The 23,231-nt window shown below is 36.6% G+C and overlaps 2 protein-coding genes across 2 annotated transcripts; one reads left to right on the top strand and one right to left on the bottom strand.

Moving 5' to 3' along the window:
• Nucleotides 1-14,134: 14,134 nt before the first annotated feature.
• On the bottom strand, nt 14,135-17,130 carry LOC142165871 (uncharacterized). The gene is made up of 4 exons (XM_075224252.1): nt 16,863-17,130; nt 15,800-16,590; nt 15,562-15,679; nt 14,135-14,835 (listed from the first exon to the last, which is right to left on the bottom strand). The coding sequence occupies exons 1-4, from the start codon at nt 17,128-17,130 to the stop codon at nt 14,135-14,137; spliced, it is 1,878 nt and encodes a 625-aa protein (XP_075080353.1).
• Nucleotides 17,131-21,268: 4,138 nt separating this feature from the next.
• Nucleotides 21,269-22,450, top strand: LOC107813045 (CASP-like protein 4D1). Its single transcript, XM_016638251.2, has 3 exons — nt 21,269-21,470; nt 21,850-21,952; nt 22,139-22,450. The coding sequence occupies exons 1-3, from the start codon at nt 21,310-21,312 to the stop codon at nt 22,334-22,336; spliced, it is 462 nt and encodes a 153-aa protein (XP_016493737.1). The 5' UTR covers nt 21,269-21,309; the 3' UTR covers nt 22,337-22,450.
• The last annotated feature ends 781 nt before the right edge of the window (nt 22,451-23,231 follow it).

The raw sequence follows: 23,231 nt of genomic DNA, 5'->3' as shown, positions 1-23,231 counted from the left end.
AAAAGTAGGGGTGATCTCAAAATCCGAGTAACGAAAGACATTGTGGACAAGATCCCAGAAAGTTACCAAAGCTTTGATCAGATCTTCCCGTGGTTTGATTTCAAAGATGTCTATAAGAGCACCCAAGTGCTTTTTCACCCATTTCTGACCATCTTCGTCTAGATCATTCCACCACATACGCAAGTGTAGCCGAGCCTGTTCCCTGACCACTTCTGGCGGTTCTTGGATGGTACTCATTGTTCCTGTGGAGGATTAAGGTTAGGGTTTGACTCGAGTTGACCCTTTTGTAAACAGTTTTTCGAAGAAGAAAAGAAAAAGAACAAATAAAAGAAGAAAAGAACCATAATCTCTTCCCTTGTATGCCAACTTTAGCCAAATGGCTGTTTTCGCAAATGCGGCCCCTTCCCAAAATTATTTTATGACCTCTCACAAACTTGTCCATTCTTGTACGAAAATAGCCTTTCGACAGCTGAAACATACTCTGAGGCTATCTTGGCAAGAACGGTTTAAGACATAGTCGAAGCTAGATCGGCTTATTTTGACCAAAAATCAAGATTGCATTCACTCGACCACCGACCCTCTTTTCTTGTTTTTCTATTTTTTCAAAAATAAGGTCGAACCTTATATAGGTTGCCTACGTATCCCATATCCGGTGAGAATCAGACCTGTGTAGTTTGGTCAGTTTTGACACATTTGAAAGAACACAGTGTTTGACTTTTTTAAAAATAACTATTTTTTTTGAAGAGTTTCAAGACGCTTTTCAAATACCGGGATGTTTAGAACCAAGTTTTATTTCCTTCCCTATATCACTCTTGGTTTTCCTTTTTTTGCTTTATTTTCCCTGGCCGGTCAGCATGCAAGCCAAAATAAATGTTCACATAGCACGTAGAATGCATCAGGATGGTCTGTTCTTTCGGGCATACCTGTCCTAGACGGACCCAAACCCTGTGTTGAGTCCCCTAAGTCAAATGAACATGATGCAAACAAAACGTTCCTACTAGGGATCCGACGTGGTGCTATGTTTTTCTAGGTTTAAATCCTGGGATTTTGGTCTAGACTTGAGGTACCCGAGCGGACAACTGGGGTCGAGGAGGAGGCGACGTACCGGGATCACTGAAGTCTACCCGGCCTTCTCGCTTGCCCAGCTTCGCTTATTTGGTATAATTTCTACAGAAAAAGCGGGCTACGCGAACGTATGCACCATTTCCAGAAGACTCAGATGGGTGGCGTAAGAAGACAGTTATATACAATTCAAACAATATTAAAGCGGTAAACAGATAGCATTTAGCACAAAAGATTCACAGAATACAGTAATATCAACAATAAGTAAATCCAAACAAAATCATATTAACAAGCTCGAATTCTGGTCTGCGAAACCAGAGATTCTGTGTTCGATCCCCAGCAGAGTCTCCAGAGCTGTCACACCTCCTTTTTACTTACACCCCGTAAATGGTATAAATTCAAGGGAGTTTTTCCAATTAAAGGACAATCGAAACGGGATCGTTTATTTATTAATTCAGAGTGGCCACTTGGGATAATTTATGGTGTCCCAAGTCACCGGTTCGAATCCCGAATCGAGAAAAAGCTTGACTCTGTTTAACAGTCTGTGAACCAGAAATCTGGGTAAGAAATTTTGTTAACTCGGGAGAAGGTGTTAGGCATTCCCAAGTTCCGTGGTTCTATCATGGTCTCTTAGTAATTTATACTTGGCTTAAATTATTTAAATACTCATTTTTAGGACCTATGTGTATTTATCTATTAACCGTTTTAAATCACTTGATTATTTGTAGTTAAAGAATTGAGTTACGCGTACGTATACTCTTTTCCTTTGGCGCGTCAAAAATTATGTCACGCGAACGTGTCCATAATTAATAACGCTTTGTTATTATTAAGAAAGTTTAGCCGAAGTTGCGTGAACGCATACTCCAATTTCGTTTTTAGAAATCGTAATCATGTCACGCGAACGTGTCCACAATCACGGTTGTATATTGAACGGGCCTAAAGCAAACTACGAACATTTGTTATTTTATATCTAAATCATAAGAAATTAGTAGAGGGCCATGCATTTTAAGAATTTGAACTAACTATGGAAGGCCACTATTATAACTCGCATAATATGACTCACCTCAAAATCACCTTAATAATCCAGTTAATTTATTAAAAGACTACTTGAACTTCTGATTTAATTTCAAACCAAACTACTTTGCAATTTGAAAGCTTAGGGATTATTAGAAATGGAACCCACATTTGATTGTTAAAATAATTTAGGCTAGCTATGTGCCTAACAACCAATTCCCAATAGTTTGAACAGGACATGAGAATGCAATTGGGCTCAACATAAAGCCCAAATCAAAAGAAGAGCCTGCCGCTAAAAGAAAAATTCAGTAACTGGACTAACGATATTAAGCTCATGCAATATATGATAAAATAACTCCCATTTACAAACAACCCTACACTCATGCTCAAGCGATTCTGATTTCCCAAATGAATTTAACAGTCCCAAGCTAAAAGTAAACAATATATTCATTGGAGAAATAGGCTCCCGATATCACAAAGTTAAATCACAAATCTAAAGCAAATATCATTCATGCATTCAAATATTGATGGCAGGGAGGCAGAATTCAAGTATTGACTTTAACAGGGGTAAATACAATCCAAAAATAGCTCTCAAGCAATTGCATTGAGCTTTAAAGTTTTTCAACATAACTCCCAGCATCAGACACTTAATGCTTTCACCCCTGTTGCTCACAAGCCAAACAATAGACTCTGAATCCATTTAAACCCAGAATATAACTATGACCATAAAATTAACCTGGGATCAAACGCTACCATACAACTCACGTATTGTTCAACTAAGTCAAATCCATATCTCAACAGCCCAAGGTTAAATACGATGGCTGGAATTCAGAGATTGAACTACGGAACGATTAAGAAATACTATGAATCTGGAAGTAACACCATATAATTCAAAGAAAGACAACTAGATTATAAACAGAGAATTTGATGTCATGCTTTGAACATCCATTTTCATTTCATACTTAAAACTTGATTTGCATCTAGTATAGTCCAAGAATATGTACCTGATTGCAGCAATCAAATAAGGAAAAATGGGTGAGAAATCTAGAAGAAGCAGCAACAGCAGAACCAATTTTCAAATAGAAACATGATGTGCAACAGTCCAAAATCCAGTTTCAATCGAGCAATAACCACATCGAACTTCACCAGACTTTTAAAACCCAAATTCAGCCCATTTTTACCCCAGATGAGTCAGAAATTGTTTCAGAAATTGAGAACCTCAGAAATCACAGAAGAAGTCCAATGGAACAGTGATTTTTTATGAAATTTTAGCTGTTTTTGATTTTTCTGAATTTTTCTCCTCTTATCTCTGAATTCTCCCTTGAAATGCAAGATAGAGATGCCTTTATAGGCAAAGCATTAGGGCAGCCCTAAGAGAATCAGACTTGCACTTACCCCCCTTTCCAATTTTCGTTTTAGCTAAAATACCCCTAATCAACTATCAGAATTTCAAACACAGTCCCTCATCCCATTTCCTGGAAGCTTCTTAAGGTTATTACATAATATTCCCCTATCCTAAATTTCCTAAACTAACCCTTAAACCCCTTGTTATTCACCTTCTAACCCTCAGACCAAATTGTGGGCCAAATTGAACCTGGGCTGACCCCTTTCTTTTGGACTCAAGGTTAATTCACTAACTCAAACGACCAAATATATCAAACAGCCAAACATACTTCAATTCATAGAACTCAGGCTAAAAATCCACTTCATCCCACAATTTTATAGTAAGGATAAAAAAACTAAAACTAAAGAATTCAAAAAAACAAACGAGAAATGGAGACTAGTTTCAAAACTAAACTAAGACGAGACATGCAAAAACATACGGACAGAAGGAAATAACAGAAGAGAATAGTGGGAGAAAGAAAAGAAAAGAGAAAAGAAAGATGAAAGAAAATTACCTAAAGAGAGAGCATCAGATAGAAATAATGGAAAACTTTGAACTCTTTGATTTCGACCCAATCCGAAGTTAATCATGTGTCCTTAATATCAAAGACACACGAATAACCTCGATTTGGCCTAAAATCTTTCATGGAACCTCGGTTTGCAACTTTGGGGCTTTTATGATTCAACCTCTGATCTGAAATTCGAATGGCTCTGTTGACGTTCGATGGAAACTGAGTGGAGCTTTGGCAAGAGGAGAGTGGAGTGGTTGTTTGGTGTGAATCTGGTCGAGATTGGAGACTCTCCGCCACCGGACAGTGGTGGGATTTTGGGGCGGCTACTAGGGTTTGAGGGCAGGTTTCTGAGGATGGGGGTGTTGGAACGATGAAATGAGGGGGGTAGGGTAGCGTTTGGACATATATATATTAACCCCCCCCCCCAGTTCTGATCCATTGGATTAGGCACTATCAACGGTCCAGATGAAAGGAGCTGAAACGACGTCGTTTGGTTGAGGGGAAAAGTCGGACCGGGTTGGACACGGGTTTGGGCTGATTTGAACAGGTAATTTCGTTTGGGCTAGGAAATTTGGATTGACTTTGGCCCAGATTTAAACCTTCTTATTTCTTTCTTTTTCTTTTCCAATTTCACACTTCTTTTTTCTTTTTTCCGAAATTAAAATAAATCCTACATTATCTAATAATTATTTTTAAACTAAATTAACCTACCCAATTAGATTAATCACTCATCATGGTATTTAAAATAATTAATTAAATCCTAAATTTAAAGAAAAATTACACAATTCAAAATTAAAGAGTAAAAATGCAAAATGCATTATTTTGGTGATTTTTATTTTTTATAAAACAAACTAATTTGCTAATTAATCTAAAAATATAACATTAAATCCTAAATGCAGATGCAACATATTTTTTGTATTTTTCATTAATTAAATAAAATAAACGTGCACAGACAAATACAAATAATTAACAGAAAATGCCACGAAATCCAACAAAATTGCAAACACTAATAGAAATTATTGTGTTTTGAATTTGTTGGAGTAATACATATAGGGAAAAAATCACGTGCTCACAATGCCAATGATAGGTCACACATGGAGGAACCCAGTCCCTCGGGTCCTGAAACCCAGGTGTCTAACTGGAAGCGCAGGAGCTCACATCCTCTTCAAAATGTGATCACTCCTTTGGACTCTGGTATTCAGAATAGATCCAAGGCAAGAAGCATGTTTGCTTTCTTAGCCTTCTTGTCTCAAATTGATCCAAAAAATATCAACGAAGCGTTGAAAGATGTCGACTGGATTGCTTTTATGCAAGAAGAGCTCCATCAATTTGAAAAGAATAAAGTATGGCACCTGGTTCCTCAGCCCTCAAATAGAATATTTACCGGAACTGGGTGGGTATTCAAAAATAAACTTGATGAGTTTGGCAATACAACAAGGAATAAAGCTAGGCTAGTGGTCTAAGGCTATAATCAAGAAGAAGGAATTAACTACGATGAAACTTTTGCTCCGGTTACTAGAATGGAAGCCATCGGAATTCTTATTGCTTTTGCATCTCATATGGAATTCAAATTATTCCAAATGGATGTTAGGAGTGAATTTTTGAATGGATATTGAAGGAGAAAGTTTTTGTCAAGCAACCATCTGACTTTGAATGTCATGAATATCATGAATATCATGAACATGTCTTCAAGCTTGAAAAAGCTTTATATGGATTGAAGTAGGCCCCTCGTTCATGGTATGAGAGATTGTTCATGTTTCTTCTGGAAAATGGCTTCACTAGAGGTAAAATTGACAACACCCTATTTCTAAAAAACGAGGAAGGAACCTGCTGATTTTGCAAGTCTTTGTTGATGACATCATTTTTAGTGCAACAAATAATTCCCTTTGGGATGAGTTTGGAAAGCTCATCGGAAGTGAATTTGAGATGAGCATGATTGGGGAACTAAATTTCTTCCTTGGGTTACAAGTAAAGAAAATCTAAAGGAACTATGATAAGTCAACATAAGTACATCATGGAGCTGTTGAAAATATTTGAAATGGAAAGCTCAAAAATTATTGATACTCCCATTTCTACTGCCACTCATCTAGACATAGATGAACCTGGTTCCCCTGTAAATGAAACTATGTGTAGGGGTATCATTGAATTATTTCTATACCTAATAGCCAACAGGCCTAACATTGTGTTTAGTGTCGGGTTATATGCCAGATTTCAACCAAGTCCAAAAGAATCTCATTTGAAGGCTACCAAGAGAATTATGAGGTATCTCAAGGGAACGTAGGACCTGGTCTTCTATTATTCCCCTGGAGATAATTTTTTCTTAATTGGGTATGTTGATTATGCTAGATATTTGGTGAATATAAAGAGTACATCTCGAAGGGCATGCTTTTTGGGGTCATTCTTGATTTCATGGAGTCAAAGAAACAAAATTCTGTGGCACTCTATGCTGTAAAATCTGAATATGTGGCAGCTACTTCCTGTTGTGCCCAACTCCTGTACATCAAACAACAGCTAGAGGATTTTGGTATGTTTTATGACTTTGTGTACCACTATTGTATGATAACACCAGTGCTCTCAACATGGCAAAGAACCCAGTTCAACAGAAGCTCACTTCATCCATATGTGTAAAAGAGACTAGCCGCACTTAAAAGCCGAGTACTCTACCGTTGAGTTAGCAACCCGAAGAAAATATCGAAGAAAAATAAATAAAGAGATTAGACAAGACAACCAAAAACCATTGAAGGAATAAATCTAAAAAAATACATTCACATTTTCGAATTAATTTAAAACATAAAATAAAACTAAATAGATCCACTTCATTTATCACAATGAATTATATTTGTTCGATACACTGTTGTCAATATAAATATTGAATAGTGAAAAAAAAAAAAGAAATTTCAATTGACAACAATAAAAAATATTAAAAAAAGGACTTGTGTTAGATTGGCACTACAAATCTAATCCAAATAAAATAGATACAAAAAAGTATAGATGAGAGAATAAATTAAGTGGAAAACAAAACTACAATTTATTTAGATTTATTTAATCCATAATGGATTCAATCAAGTTAAGTGAGATAAGCAAACTTGATTTCTTTTTTAGTTTTAGTAGAGTTCCAATGAAAAACGGAAAACCACCCAATTGAAGGAAATGCCCGAATTTTCTATTTCGAGGATCAATAAAATAAGAGGTTTTGTCGTTATAGAACACGGAATTCAATGGAAGCAATGATAAAAAAAATACAAATAGAAAAGGAAAGGGAGGAAATACAAAAAAATAGAAGAGAAAAGTCATACAAAGTTATATACAAATGACTACCCCCTTTTTGTATTTCCTTAATTTATTTCCTTAATTGAATTTCGGTTGATTAGGATTGATTAGGACGAAGTTCCTTAAAAACCTCCGCCTTCTTTAAAATATCCTGAACAGTTCCTGTAGGTTGAGCCCCTTTTTCAAGGAAATATAAAATAGCAGGAACATTTAAATAAGTTTGATTCTTTATCGGATCATAAAAACCCACTTTCCGAAGATCTTTTTTTTCTAATTGTTCCAAAGTCTTATAAGTTGAATTAATCAAATTCAATTGTTCTCGTTCTATTTCAGAGTATCCATTCACTCGAAACTGCTCGGCTTCGCTTTCTACTTTCCGTAAGCGAGAACGAGCTTTTTCGAGTTGTTCAATAGCCCCTCCACGCAGTTCTTCTGAATTTCGAATAGTATTCAAGATCCTCTGTTTTCGATTATCTAATAAATCACTTAATAATTATTTTCGCCTTTTCTAACCTTTGATACCCAAACAATGCTCCCATTACAAACCGATCTGACTACCCATCTCTTCTCTCACACCTAATTGTAATTGGTCCCTCCTTTCACTCTAAATACCCTAAAAGTCAATCTATCCCCTCACTGTTTACATTGAACATCCCTCTTCTCCCAAGCCCTCTTCCTTTTGTCCTCTTGCTCTCGTAAAATCAAACATGACTTCACCACAAACTAAGTCCCCTAAAGCAATTGAAGAAACTTGTCTTGTGTCTCCATCTCACGAAGCACAACTATCTGGACCAACAAAATCCTATTTCCAGCCAACCACCATTCACAGTCCCCTCCCCTACACCATCCGGTTCTTTTCCCCAACGCACTTGAAAAATCCTAAACCCTAAAAAGTTCGTTGTTTCTCCTTCTCTGTCTGCCACCATAGAGAAAGTCAAATCATAAAGGACTACCTCTACTTCTCGCTTTATTCAAACCACTGAAGAAATAGTGGAAGGAGATGAAGGAGTAGAAGTGTCAAGTCAGTGTGTTGAGGAAGGGATTGTGGATGATATGTTGTCTCCTGGTGTGGTTGATGGTGTACATGCGTCTGGTATTTCTGATAATCCAAGTACTTAGGGGATTGATCTGAATATCTCGTCAACATCAGGTAATATTCCATCCTCTTCTACTAGTACAACATTATTGGGTAATGAGGGTGAGACAGATGGGAGTGATGCTATTAAACAAGCTCTACCTCTCTTGAAAAGGAGCCTATTGATGTTGTGGAAATTTTAATTGGGGATTCATTGGCTTAGGGGAAAGAACAAGGGAATGGTAACCAGGTGCCTCAAAGTGACCAAGAATCGTTCAGTACTATAGGGGAGCCTATTGAGGGACCTAGTCTCTCTACCCAAGAGAAGTTTTTTTCTCCTACTTGGGATAAAACTCCGAGTTCTACAAGACATCCCATGGACAGTGCTAATCCTACCTCTTTTGTTCACCCTGTCGCCGTCCCCTTGAGGTTGTGTATCCTGATATGAAGTCGATGTATGAGGGAAAATCTGGTGATAGTGAGGATGACCTTCATAATATGTCTGTAGCACAGTTCATAGTTGCTAGGAGTGGTGGGAAAGTCACAAAAGGTTATGTTCCAAAATGCCCCACCACTAGGCAATAGAAGAAGGTTGCACTTGACAGTGCTTTGAAAGAGAATAAGGATAAGAAGAGAAAAACATGTAAAACATAGGCTTATGAGGAGGAGGATGTGCCTCCGGAAAATGTTGTAGAGGTTGATGATGAGGAGATTGCTCAGGAACATGCTCCTCTTGTCAGGAAAACATCAAAGAAAGTAGTTTATGTGAAACAAAAGAATGTTCTATCTGACAAAGATGATGAAGTTGGTGAAGAAAGAGATGTGGATAAGGAGAGAGTAAAAAAGAGAAGCCTCAGAGAAAGAGGCCAAGTGACAGTGAGGTACCTGGTTCCTCAAAGAGGGCAAGAGTAGAACTATATGAGCTTGAGAGGAGAGTGAATTTGAAGAAGCAGAAAGTCTTGTTGGGAGAGCATTTGATTTTGAGATTCTTGATCACTCAAGCATGAGGTAGTTGGTGGAGATTTGTGACTTCCAAAAGTAGACTCACCTTTTTGACATCAAGAGTCCAAAAGTGTATAAGGAGGAAGTACGCAGTTTCTATGTTGACATGTTTGTAGTGGAGGGGGAAACAATTTATTTGAAGATCAATGGGAAATATTTTGTGATGGATGAGGCTCTTCTTGGGAAAATTCTTGGGGTACCTACCGAAGGACTATCCACTATAGAGGGAACCTGTTACCCAAAATTTAAGAAAATTATCATCAAGCCTCAAGTTGTTCAGATGGGAGAACGAGTGCGCAAGAAGACACTCTTACCAGAGTAACAATTGTTTTAGTTGGTGAACAAGGTGTTTCTACATAGGGCTGAGAGGAGATATATGGCCTCTATAGCGGACTTGATTCTTCTGGAAGCACTGGACTCTTACTCTCCCATGAATCTACCTGAAATTAAGATTGAACATATAAAGAAGGTGGAAGATTTCAAAGATGGAAATCATGGTCTCCCCTATGGGTTCCTGCTCACTAAGGTACTTGAATTCTTTGAGGTGTCTTTGGGAAGAGCATCAGTGGGGACTTGCAAGCAAATATTCACCATGACCACCTTGGAGGAGTGTGAGTGTGTGGACAAAAAAGGGATGTATAGGAAGTGACTCCACTATTTCTCAACTCATCGATGCTCAAGCTACCGCAAAAGAAAGGATTAAATGTCTGAAGGCACAGAATGATATTCTTGAGTCTAAGCTTCATCAGGACAACAAGGAACCTGGTTCTAGCAATGCTCAGGGAGAAAACATTGCCCCCTTGAAAGCTGAAAATGCAGAGTTGGGGAACTAAGTGGAGAACCGGAAGAAAATTGAAAGGGATGAAACAGGTTCTCTAGGGGGAATATGGCTGATTCGTAGGGGGAACAATGTGAAATCTGGTTCTCATAGGAGAATCAATTCTCTGTTTGTCATCATCAAAAAGGAAAAAATTGATAAGTTATGCGCCTTTGTTTTGATAATTTGACAAACGTTATGAGGGAACTAGATAGGGAACCTGATACAATTGGTTCCTTAGTGTTCATAACAACTAGTCAGATGTCTGATTCAATTCATAATTTAATCAGTTATGGGAATAACAGAGGAAATATATAGGGATCTTTTCCTCTGGTCATAGTACAAGTCAACTCTAATAGCTGTTAAAGATGTTGCACTGTACACGCAAAAGTACAGTAGCACTGTTGGAGTGTGCAGCATACTCGGACACTCCCTTACATCATCTTTGATAACCTCACGTATATATTATCAATATGAGGTTAGGGTTTTCACCTAACACTTGCAAAACCTAAACAAAGATTTCTCTCAAGTGTGTAGTCGCCCTTGTTTCCTCTTAAGCATTGAAGAACCAAAAAAGCAACAGACCAAAGGACAAGTTCCTAACATTGATAATGTCTTATATCCTTTAGTATCGTTTTGTGTTTATTTCATGTTATTCACTTGTAATTTCTACATAGCTTTTCAGAAGAATTTCGTAGGACATCTTTTAAACCATTATTGTTCTGGTTATTTTGACTAGAGTTAGTCAAGTGTGTAGCTTTGTAGTAGAAGTATTACAAAGAGGCTTAATTACAATATAGAATTATTGTAAGGGTTGAGGGATTAAGAGTTTAATTCCTAGATTATAATAGGTTGTAATTTAAAGTTTGCTCAGTTAATGAAGTTGAAATCCTACTAGGGTAGGTCGTGATTTTTAATCCTGTGAGTTGGAAGTTTTTCACGTAATAGTTTGGTGAACCCTTAGTTTACATCACCAATACTATTCGTTCACCAAAACGAGAGAAAGGAAAAACTCTAAAAAAAAAATTGTCACTAATTTAGCTCTAGATATAAATGTCTACAGTCATATTTCACGACCAAAATTAATCGAAAACTTAATTATCTTAGCAGAACTAATGAAAAAAAACTAAAAATAAAAAAGAATTAAGGAAGAAACATAAACTTATGTTTTCAATAAGAAAAGAGAAAAAGAATCTGGATAAGCCAAATTCCATTTGAAAAATGTTTGTTTCGCCATTCGCCGTTCAAATGCCAGATCAGCTCTACATATTCCAGATAAGCTCTTCATATTCTAGCCGTAATATATGGGTCAAAATGATTTAGTATATGAATATGATATATTACTGGAAATTAATAGGAATTTCATACAACTCATAACATTGCTGGAATTTCCTGGAATTTAAAATGAACGGAAACAAAATGCATGATGTCTCGGTCGTGTATCCCAACTACGTTGTAGTTAAAATATTTAAGTCATTGGTAAAAAGAAACAATCATATTGATATAAAATAACCGAAGAAGTTACATTTTGTTCAAGTACTATACGACTTTTTGCAGGTCGAACACGAGATTTTGAGATAATGGAAAACTGAACCAAAGTAATATATGCTAAATTCCTTTTTAAAAAGGGTTGTCTAAAAAGCTATTTGTTTGATTTGTATTCGCGATTGCTTGAATCTCGAGACATTCTTTTGAGATCTCATGCTCCCTCCATTTCAAATTAGATAAGGTACTTTTCTATTTAGTCTGTTTCAAAATAAATGAAATATTTTTAAATTTGAAATAATTCATGTAATTTTAAATTCTTCATTTTACCCTTAATGAAAAGCTTTTATAACCACAAAAATTTTATGGTCCCACAAAGCTTTTACCCCTTAAACTTTTTAAGACCGCTAGCTTCAAAAGTACTTTTTTTTAATTAAACTCCGTGTCGAATCAAATTACATCATCTAAAGTGAAACGGAGAGAGTAGGATAATTGAAAATATATTGATAGATATGTGTGGGAGTGATATTTTTGGAGAAGCTATACATGAATGAGACATATCAATTAAAAGAGAGAAATATAGAGCCGCCATTTTAGAGAAGATCGAAGGCATTATTTGGCCTTACTTACTAAGAGCTTGCCAAAGGATTAATAAACAATTTGCCCCAAAAAAAAAATACAACAAAGCCTTTCTTCTGTTTACATATTAATAAACAAATTTCCCAAAAGAAAGTAGTAATTTTTATAGATATCCTAGCTCTCCCATGGACGTTTACAGACAGTTCTAGCTTTGTATGAGATAATTCTATCATGCTTCACTAGAGATAAAACGAGTGTAGAATTCTACAATGTGCAATTGAAGAGAGAAATTGAGATTGAGAATTTTCGAGAGAGAATCGGATAAGAGCTATGCTCTGTATATTGATACAACTGACTCGACTACTAAAAAGAAGAAGCTACAGTATATTTAACTAACTAACCATCTTAGGACAGTTGTACATCACTAACACTAACTAATACTATAGTTAAGTTAGGCTAACTAAGGTTAACTACTAAGGTTAACCTATATTCTTTATCCCCCCCCCCCCAAGCTAGGACTAAGAAAGACGTTGAGTATACCTAGCTTGGACAGCAAATATGAATGTTGAATGCGACCAAGACCCTTTGTGAGTATATCAGCTTCCTGCTCAACTGTAGGACAATAGAGAGTAGAAACAAGACCATGTTGAATCTTTTCACGAATGAAATGACAATCAATATCAATGTGCTTCGTACGTTCATGAAATACATGATTGGCAGCAATAGCAAGAGCTGCTTTGCTATCACTGTAGATAGGCACATGTGAATTATGATCCACTCCTAGCTCCTTGAGTAAACCAATAATCCATGTAATCTCTGCAACCGTGGATGCTAAGCTGCGATATTTAGCTTTTGCTGAGCTTCTAGAGATAGTGGACTGCTTCTTAGATTTCCAAGAAATCAAGGAAGAGCCAAGCTTGACGAAATAGCCTGTGACTGACTTTCGTGTGTTGGGACATGCAGCCCAATCTGCATCACAAAATGCTGAAAGTGATTCAGAACACTTAGCAGCCAAGAAAACTCTCAGACCATGACTGCTTTTGATATATCTAACTACCTTGAGTGCAGCTTCCATATGAGAGACCTTGGGACTATGCATGAATTGGCTCAAACTTTGAACAGCAAAAGAGATATCTGGTCTTATAACAGTCAAATAAAGAAGCTTACCCAAAAGCCTTGGATATGGCCCTGGATCAGTCAATAATGTGTCATCAGAAGTACCTGTATGAGTGTCAAATTCAGCAGTATTGAGCTTCACATTTGGCTTCATAGGACAGGAAACAGGTTTAGAGCCTGATAACCCCAACTCAGCTATGAGTTCTAAGGCATACTTGCGTTGATGCATTAATATACCATCACTATTTCGTGCAAACTCTATGCCCAGAAGTACTTAAGCTCTCATAGGTCTTTGATCTTAAAAGAGGTTTGTAAATCATCCTTAGTTTGTTGGATCATGATGGAATTATCTCCAGTGATAAGAAGGTCATCAACATAGACCAGAACTACCACCATGGGATCTCCTAATCTTTTGATGAACAAAGAATAATCTAAATGACTCTGTTGAAATCCAGCATCCACCAAGGCTGATGTGAGCTTGAGATTCTACTATCTAGATGCCTACTTAAGTCCATAGAGGGACTTAAGTAGTTTGCAAACTCTGAATTCAGCTTTTGGTCCATTGAAACCTTGAGGTACCTCCATATATACCTCCTCTGATAGATCTTCTTGCAAGAAAGCATTGTAAACATTCATTTGATGAATAGACCACTGCCTTGAAGCTGTAATAGACAACACACTTCTGACAGTAACCATTTTCACCACAGGTAAAAAGGTTTCTTGGTAGTCTAAACCTTCTCTCTGATTATACCCTTTGGCCACCAATCTAGCTTTGAACCTTTCAAGTTCTCCTGATGCCTTATATTTAATTTTATAAACCTATTTGCATCCTATTGCCTTTTGTCCTTGTGGCAAGGATACCAATTCCCAAGTCTTATTGTCATCCAATGCTTTGATTTCTGCCTGCATTGCCTCTACCCATCTCTTGTCCTTCACTGCCTCTGAATATAATGTAGGTTCCATTTCCACTGAAAAATTTGCCAAGTAGCTTTGATATCTTGAAGAGATACTATCATATCCAATCACCTCTGAAATAGGGTACGTGCAACAGATTGTAGAACTTCTCTTGTCATCTCTAGCATAATCCATAAGCCATATGGGAGGCTTAGATACTCTTGTGGATTTTCTAGGTTCCCCATCATCAGGCAAAATAAGAGAATCATCAGGACTATCCATACTGTTATATTCAATAGGGTGTGAAATGTCCTGCTCATCTAAGATAACTGGAGTTAGAGAAGGAGAGCATGACATATTGGTTCCCTCAATATGTGTATCAGTAGCAGAACTGACTACTTTCAGTTCTTCATCAAAATCTTGTCTTGGCACTGGAATTTTATCCAGGAATAATGATTTTGATGATCCTTCAGCTATGTGGAAGGGAAATATATCCTCATAAAACACTACATCTCTTCTTATAAAGAATACTCTATTCTCTAAATCCAAAAGTCTGTAACCTTTTTGATGTGCAGCATATCCTAGGAAGACTGACCTCATAACTCGAGGAGCAAATTTATCATGGCCTGTCAGATTAGTAGCAAAACATAAACATCAAACTACCTTTAAATGTGTCAATGAGGGTGGTTTATTCACAAGTAATTCATATGGCGACTTATGTCCCAAGACAGAAGAGGAAATTCTGTTGATTATATATACAGCACCATCAATACAATGTCCCCGATATCTAACAGGTAAGTGGCCTTGAAATCTGATTGCTCGAGCAGTCTCCAGTATATGTCTATGTCTCCTTTCCACAACTCCATTTTGTTGGGGAGTATATGGACAGGAGCTTTGATGAACAATCCCATGCATTTGAAATAAGTCACTACATGCACTGTTAAAAAATTCACTCCCATTGTCTGATCTAAACATCTTAATTTGCTTTCCAAACTGTGTTTTTATCATACTAATGAAGTTCTTGAGTAAGAAAATAACATCAGATTTGAGTCTCATAAGAAATACCCAAGTCCATCTGGTAAAATAATCAACCAATGTAAGAAAGTATTTCATGCCATTATGAGTAGCAATCTTATAGGGTCCCCACACATCCATATGGATCAAATCAAAAGCATGTAAACTTCTACTAGTACTAGTTGGAAAAGGTGCTCTAGTTTGTCTAGCTAGAGGGCAAATTTCACACTTAGACAGTGAGTCATTATTTATTCTATTACCATAGTCTTGTATACTAGGAATCCTTCTGAGAACCTGAATTGGAACATGTCATGTTCTTCTGTGCCATATTTCCATGCCTCCTTCTTTACGGGTAGCTGCAAAAGCTGTATTCACAGTCTTCCCTAAAGCTGTTGACAATATGTACAGATCTTCTTCTCTTCTACCAATCTCCTTCACCCTCCCAGATAAGAGGTCCTGAAACACATAACATTTGGAAAAAAAGGTAACACTGCATTTTGATCTTCTGCCACTTAGAGACTGACATGAGGTTAAACTTAAAAGCAGGTACACATAACACATCTTTCAGTACATCACCTCCTGTGAGTTGACATTCCCCATATGTGAGATTGATGTTGAATCTCCATTAGGTAATTGCACTTGCCCAAAATTTCCTACTGAAGTTTCATTTTTCAGTAAACTCTTATCACCAATCATGTGGTTAGTAGCACCAGTATCTACTATCCATTTGCACAGTTTTAAGTTCTCACATAATGCTACATTACCACAAAAGCACTTATCTGCCATGTTTGCACTAGTCCCTGCAGTAGAGCCTTTGTTCAGCAATTGCAACAACTGATTATATTGTTCTTTAGTAAAGAACTGAGCTGGTTTAACATTACTGCTTGGCTGATATATGCTTGTGGTTGGTGAAGCTATAACTCCTTGCTGTCCAGATCCATCTATCATGACTACATTTGCTTTCTTCTTCTGCTTGAAATCAGAAGGATAACTAATAATCTTATAACAGTTCTCCTTCAAGTGCCTTGTCTTATTACAAAATTCACACCTCATCAATTTATAACATTCATTTCTAGTATGGCCTTTCATATGGCAAAAATCACATTCTAAGCTATAGTTTCTCCTTGGCTTAGATATAGATTGAGCAGTAAACAATGCAGTAGGGTTATTATGCCCAGTTTGCCCATAGGTACCACCAGTAAATGATTTCCTGCTTTCTTCCCGAACTACCATAGAATAAGCCTTATGTATAGATGGCAAGCTTGGCATTAGTAGAATCTGACTCCTTGCTTGCTTAAAATTGTCATTCAATCCCATCAAAAATTGTAGCAGTCGTTGATACTCCAATTGTTCAATATACTCAGTGGCTGATGTAGGAGTGGCAGTATGGAATCATATTCTGCCCAAAGGTCTTTTAGCTTGGTGAAATAAATCGATACTGACGAAATCCCATGTGTTAGGGTGAATATTTCCTTATGCAAGTAATACAATCTTGATGCATTCACTTTGTCAAAACGTTCTTTGAAAGCAGCCCATACCTTATGTGCATTCGAAGAAAATAGCACTCATGTTACCAAATCTCTTCTCACATTGCTCATAAGTCATGAAGTCACAATCGCATTGCACCGATCCCACTGACTTCCTAGATTTGGACCAAAATCCTCCGTTGATCCATCAACTAAACATAATTTGGTCTTTCCTAACAACGCTACTTTCATTACACGGCTCCAAAGAGAGTAATTTTCCATACCTGTCAAAATGAGTCCCACAGACATCGATCCCAGACCATCAGATGCATGCAAGTAGAGAGGATGATTATGATCTAACACAATCAAGCTAGGTATCATTCTGATGCTCGTATTGTCTCCATTGTTCGCATTATCAGTAGAGTTCTCTAGAGGCGCCATTGATAGACCACAAAATTAGGGTTCAAAGCTTCTGAATTTGAGCAGATTCTCTCGAATTATCTTCAATTATGCGAAGAAATTCCCTAGAATCACTCGATCAATGCTCTGATACCATGTAGTATTCTACAATGTGCAATTGAAGAGAGAAATTGAGATTGAGAATTATTTAGAGAGAATTGGACAAGAGCTATGCTCTGTATATTGATACAACTGACTCGACTACTAAGAAGAAGAAGCTACAGTATATTTAACTAACTAACCACCTTAGGACAGTTGTACATCACTAACACTAACTAATACTATAGTTAAGTTAGGCTAACTAAGGTTAACCTATATTCTTTACAAAATCAGCTTTTGGGAAGTTTGCATACAATTTTTTTTTACAAAATCCATTATTCCAACCTTTAGTCAGTAGTCACAAGTCAATCTATCCATTTATGCATTCTTTTCCCTTCAGAAGATTGCATGTTTTTCTAAAGCAACCTAAAATAGACTTGACTTCAAAGCTATATGGACACGCAATCATAAATAAACCTTTTAAAGTTCGTGTCTTCATTCACCATCAATAACCAACAAATATCACATATGTTGGATGTATGCTATCTAGTTACACAAAAGAAAAGAATAACACAAATAATTAAAAGAGTCTCATTTTTCACTTGTGATCTTTTACATCTTTGTCACGATCCCAAATTGTAACCTCTGGATATCGTGAGGGTACATAGCCTCTAAGACTAGATAAATCTAACACATATTAATAATTTAGCAGAAATAACAATTAAGATAATAAATTAAACTGATAAAATGTCATAATAAGCCTAAACGGAACAACAGTCAAGTAATCTCCAAAACCGGTGGAACTGAGTCATAAGCTCTAAAGAGAATACACTAATAATCTCTAAATACAACATTGTTGGATATCAAGATAAACAGTAGTAAAGGCAATAGAAGAAGGTGACTCCAAGGCCTGCGAGCATCAAGAAGGTATACCTTGAAGTCTCCGAAATATCTAAGTCAACTCCCTAGTGTTCGGTACGGGCAGAAATACCTGGACCTGCACAAAAATATGCAGAAGCATAGCATGAGTACACCACAACGTTACCCTATAAGTAGAAAAACCTAACCTCGGTAGATTAGTGATGAGGCCAGGTCCTGACACCTACCAGACATAAAAACCTTAACAGAATATTATATAATGTAACAACGGAAGGCGAAGAAGTAAAGGACAACAAAACAGTACGATGATATAAGGCTCACAACAGAAATTAATGCAATAAAGGACAACAAATAGAGAATATATGATAAGCACAATAAGAGATCAAATACAGTAAAAATACAAGTAAAATGAATGAAGAAAAAATAATAATCGTTCAAATCAACAAGCCTTTTCAACATAGAATGTACAACAAGAATCACAACCGAGGTACCACCTCATATTCATATTTCACAATTCACCATCACAATCTTTCTTATATCACCACGTGAGCCTTGTATTTATTTTTAAAAATATTTTTTTCAAAATAGCTACACGAGCTTTAGCCGCGTTATCTCACCGTGTGGCTTCAAGTAATTCTTTTACCGTAACACGCGTATAAATCTCACCTTATCTCGTCGCATGCGCATTAATACCTACTCTTATACCGCCACATGCACATCAATATCACAACACAATAATCAACTCACACCACACGTGTCCATATGCCACAACATTGCCAAAATCAATAATATCAACGTCACTACAACATATAGACCACGACTCAATTACAATGTGTACAAGAATCTCAATAATAATAAATGAATGAGAAATAACTCAACAAGGAAAGGTATTCCAATAACCAACAATTACAACCAGGGACATGTATTTCCATGAAATGGAAACTTCAAATTCTAATGCATAGCATAAGCTTAATAATGAAGAGATAGCATGAAATAATAACTATAACTAAACGCATGAGAATAACTCAAAAATAGAAAGAATAGCATGTAACAACTACTACTACTAAATGCATATAAGAGTGATCTCGTCAATAGAAACTAGAACATGTAGTAACAACTTCATTTAAAGTATGTAAGAATAAACTTGACAAAAAAGATAGAATAATTATTAACAACTTCATTGAAATGCTTATAAGTAACCTAAGAGTCTAAACCAGTCCATTTTCACATAGAAGTCTGTGTACACACTCGTCACCTTATGTACATGCCTTCCACATAGTTCAAATAGTACAAACAACTCAAAACCTAGGGGATAGTTCCCCCCACACAAAGTTAGGTAGGATACTTACATCAAACAAGCTAAATTAATCTACTAATAAGTCCTTCCCGCGCAAATCCAACTCTGAACGGATCGAATCTAGACAAAATAATTTAATATCATAAATAAAAATCATAGGAAGCAATTTCGGATAATAAAGATTCGATCTTTAATGAAAATTTAAAAGTGAACTCAAAAAGTCAACCCTGGGCCCCGCACCTCAAACCCGATTAAACTGATAATTTCTGAATACCTCGTTCCGATACAAGTCCAACTATACCAAAATCATCCAATTTCGTCCTCAAATCAACCTTCAAATCCTCATTTTTATATTTAGAAATATTTTTACAAAATCTCCAGTTTCTCCAATTTATATCACCAACTAAATAATAACAACAAAGATAAAATCATGGATAATGGACAAATCCGAGTTAAAAATACTTACCCAACCCAACTTGTGAAAATCTCCTCTAAAATCGAGCTCTCTAACTCAAAGTGTGATGAATAAAATAAAACCCCCGTCCAAGCTTATAACCTACCTAGGCATTTCGCTTATGAGGATAAACAATCACTTCTGCGACTCCACATCAGCGAAAAAAGCATTGCAGATGCGGTCTCCACTTAAGACCAGAGATTCCGTTTCTGTGGACCCAAGTGTGCACCTGCGCTTCCGCTTCTGCGGACAAACCTCCGCACCTATATTCCCTACTCCCTTAACTCAAATCCGCTACTGCGGTTCCGCACCTGAACGTCCTTGTACGCACATGCGGACCCAGTTCCCTTAGCCAAATGCTGCCTATGCAGTCAACTTGCCGCTTCTACGGCCCAAACATCGCAGGTGCGAAAGCACCAAACCTCAGTAGTTTTAAGCCATTCCTCAAAGCCTCCAATTGATCCGAACTCAACCCGAAACACATCTGGGCCCCCCGGACCCCATCCAAACATACCGATAAAATTTCAAAATACAACATAAACCTACTTAAGGCCTTAAATCACGCCAAACAAAATCAAAACTGCGAATCGCACTATAATTCAAGCCTAATGAACTAATGAATATTTCCAATAAAACTTGCGCCGAACAAGCCTAAACAACTCCGAATGACCTCAAATTTTGCATGCAAGTCTCAAATGACACAACGAACTTATATCAACTCCCGAAATTGCAATCCGAGCCCGATATCAATAAAGTGAACCCTCGGTCAAATCTATCAACCTTCCAAACCTTCTACTTTCCAACTTTCGCCAATTCAAGCCAAAATAAGCTACAGACCTCCAAATTCACATACGGACATACGTCTAAGTCGAAAATCATCATACGAAGCTATTAGAGCTATCAAAATACCATTCCAGAGCCGTCTACAAAAAAGTCAAACTCCGATCAACTCTTACAACTACGACATTCAACCAAGGGACTAAATGTCCTAAATCAATCCAAACCTCACCTAAAACCAAACCAATCATCCGGGTAAGTCGCGTAACCACAAGTACACATATAGAAGGCATCAAATAGGGGAATTGGGGCTAAAATACTCAAAACGACTGGTCGGATCGTTACATTCTTACGAGCGTTTATAACTTAACAATTTGTGCTGGCACATAATTATTGTAAAGCACTCAACCTTTTGAGTTATGATTGGCATTATTCCTAAAACTATTGTGCACGTGTAACCTATACAAAATTTGCGCTAGTATAAAATTCTAAAATCTTGGGAAAGAATTTCTAGAATCTAATACCAACCTTTGTTTTCATTTACAAAATATGTGGAATCATTGAACGTGACGAGTACTAGGATATAACTTGTCTCATCAAAACTCTCAAGTCAAAGAGGTGACAAATTTGATGTTCCTAAAATCTTATAAATAAAGAGGGACAAAGAAGAATACTTGGTACTAATCAGGAGGGAGTTAGAGAAGGTTTGAAGAAGATGGGAAAAGCAGTAATATTGGTAGTGAGACTTGTTGCCTTTGCGTGCCTCGTGGGAGCACTCGTCATTCTTCTTATGAGCTCCCAGTACTCCGACAATGAAAGCCTTTTCTACACTGACGAGCAACTTCAAACAAAGTTTACTGATTTTCGTGTTTATATGTAAGTTTATTTCTCTTACACCCCCTTGGTAATTTTTGTTGTTCTGCTTATATAAAGGAAGAATATATATTAATTTGTAGAAGCACAATATCAAAGCAGAACGATCAGAATCTAATACTGACCGTTTTGATGCTAATTTGGACCAAGTTTAGGATCGTTTAGTTAACTGGTTTAGAGACAAGTTATGTAGTGATTAGCAATATAGGGATTGCAATGCAGAGATTAATATTTCAAGGATTATAATGCAGAGATAAGGTGATTGTAATTAGTTGAAACATAGTCCATTCTTTTCTACCTTACTTTTCTGTTGTAATTGCATTATTTTTTCGGTTACTTTATTAAATTCTTTTAATATGTTGGATATGGTAATTAATTGCAGTTACATGCTCGGCTGCATTGGCGTGGGAATTGCGTATAATCTCTTTCAAACAGTACTGTCGCTAAGCATTGGAGTCAGTTTGTTAGATCTATTTGGTGACATGGTATGAACCTCTGTTTTTTGCCTTCTTCTCGCCCATAATTGTATATTTTGTTAAATTTGGCACCCAGTTTTAGCATCCAGTCCCAAAGCTCTTCAAAAAATTTCATACGCTTCTTCTTTTAATTTATTTTCAAATATATGCGTTAACACTTGAATTGTTTCAAATATATACGTTAATTTGAAGCAGATCATAGCAAATGTACTAGTTTCAGGGGCTGCTGCAACTTATGGTTTTACCCTGGAATTGAGCCGAGCTGCCGACTTAGAGCCCACAAGTTTCTTCAACAAGATTTTTGTGTCGGCGGGTCTTTCTCTATTAGCTACTCTCTTCACACTAATCTCTCTCATTTCCGCTCATGTTGCTCTAAAGGCTCCTGCCCACTGAATAAACATTCCATGTATTTTCCCTTCATCTTTTCTTCAACTGTACTCCATGTAAATCACATATATCTTCAAGTGGTATTTGGAAATGATGTTAATTTGAAGATAACGCATGTCGTCAAAATTGTTGAATATAATCTTGTGTTTCCAAAATATTACTCTCTGAAATTGTCTCAAGATTTTAATCGAAACTTGTGATACACTTAATTGACCTTGGTATTAGTAATGCATTAGAATTTCTTTGGAGCATCATAAACTTAGAAGTGTGTACTGGAAATAATTTATCAATCAAGTGACATCAAGGGCCCTTATAATAGCCACACAATTTTGAGGCTTAAGTAGTTCAATAAAATTTCATATCATTTTCTTCAAATGTCTTCTTAACCTTTTTTTTAAAAAAAAAAACATTTTCGCTATTAGAGAATTTTTTTGGATCTTACGCACTCTGTTCTTCAGCTGCTTGATGAATATCATGCCGTCAAAAACAATAAGAAAGGTGTCAATTCTTTAGTTTCTCTTATTTTTTTTTCTAATAGAAATGATTTTGAACATTACAATGAGAGCTGCCAATTGATATGGAAAACATTAAGGCAAAGCTGGTCTTCCCGAAGCAGATGATGAAGCGAGGTCATGTGCCCTCTGGTGCAAATGCCTTGACCAAAATTCTACCTAAATTGTCAAAAATCCTAAATTGAGGTTTCCAAGCCTACAAGAAAAATTTTATTCTCAGATTTCAAATCCAAAACCTCACATTAAGGATAGCAAAAAAAATATCACGTTACACTCTTTGGTGGTTGTTTAAGCAGAAAAGTTTAAGACTCTTTTGCCAACTTCAATTATCAATAATAAAGAAGGTAAATCTTAGCCAAGCATAATTAACTTTGGATCCAAACATAAAC

The sequence above is a fragment of the Nicotiana tabacum genome, chromosome 11 (assembly GCF_000715075.1).
Source record: "Nicotiana tabacum cultivar K326 chromosome 11, ASM71507v2, whole genome shotgun sequence".
Classification (NCBI taxonomy): domain Eukaryota; kingdom Viridiplantae; phylum Streptophyta; class Magnoliopsida; order Solanales; family Solanaceae; genus Nicotiana; species Nicotiana tabacum.
The sequence above is the reverse complement of the archived record's forward strand: the minus strand, read 5'-3'. Positions and strand labels throughout refer to the sequence as shown.

Excerpts from the sequence above, each read along its gene's own strand:
- LOC142165871 (XM_075224252.1), bottom strand. The coding sequence starts at position 17,130 with ATGGCGCCTCTAGAGAACTCTACTGATAATGCGAACAATGGAGACAAT. Across the intron at positions 16,591-16,862 it reads TTTTGGTCCAAATCTAGGAA|CCACTGAGTATATTGAACAA; the intron begins GTCAGTGGGATC and ends CTCCTACATCAG. Across the intron at positions 15,680-15,799 it reads GGAATGTCAACTCACAGGAG|GACCTCTTATCTGGGAGGGT; the intron begins GTGATGTACTGA and ends TATGTGTTTCAG.
- LOC107813045 (XM_016638251.2), top strand. The coding sequence starts at position 21,310 with ATGGGAAAAGCAGTAATATTGGTAGTGAGACTTGTTGCCTTTGCGTGC. Across the intron at positions 21,471-21,849 it reads ACTGATTTTCGTGTTTATAT|TTACATGCTCGGCTGCATTG; the intron begins GTAAGTTTATTT and ends AATTAATTGCAG. Across the intron at positions 21,953-22,138 it reads TAGATCTATTTGGTGACATG|ATCATAGCAAATGTACTAGT; the intron begins GTATGAACCTCT and ends AATTTGAAGCAG.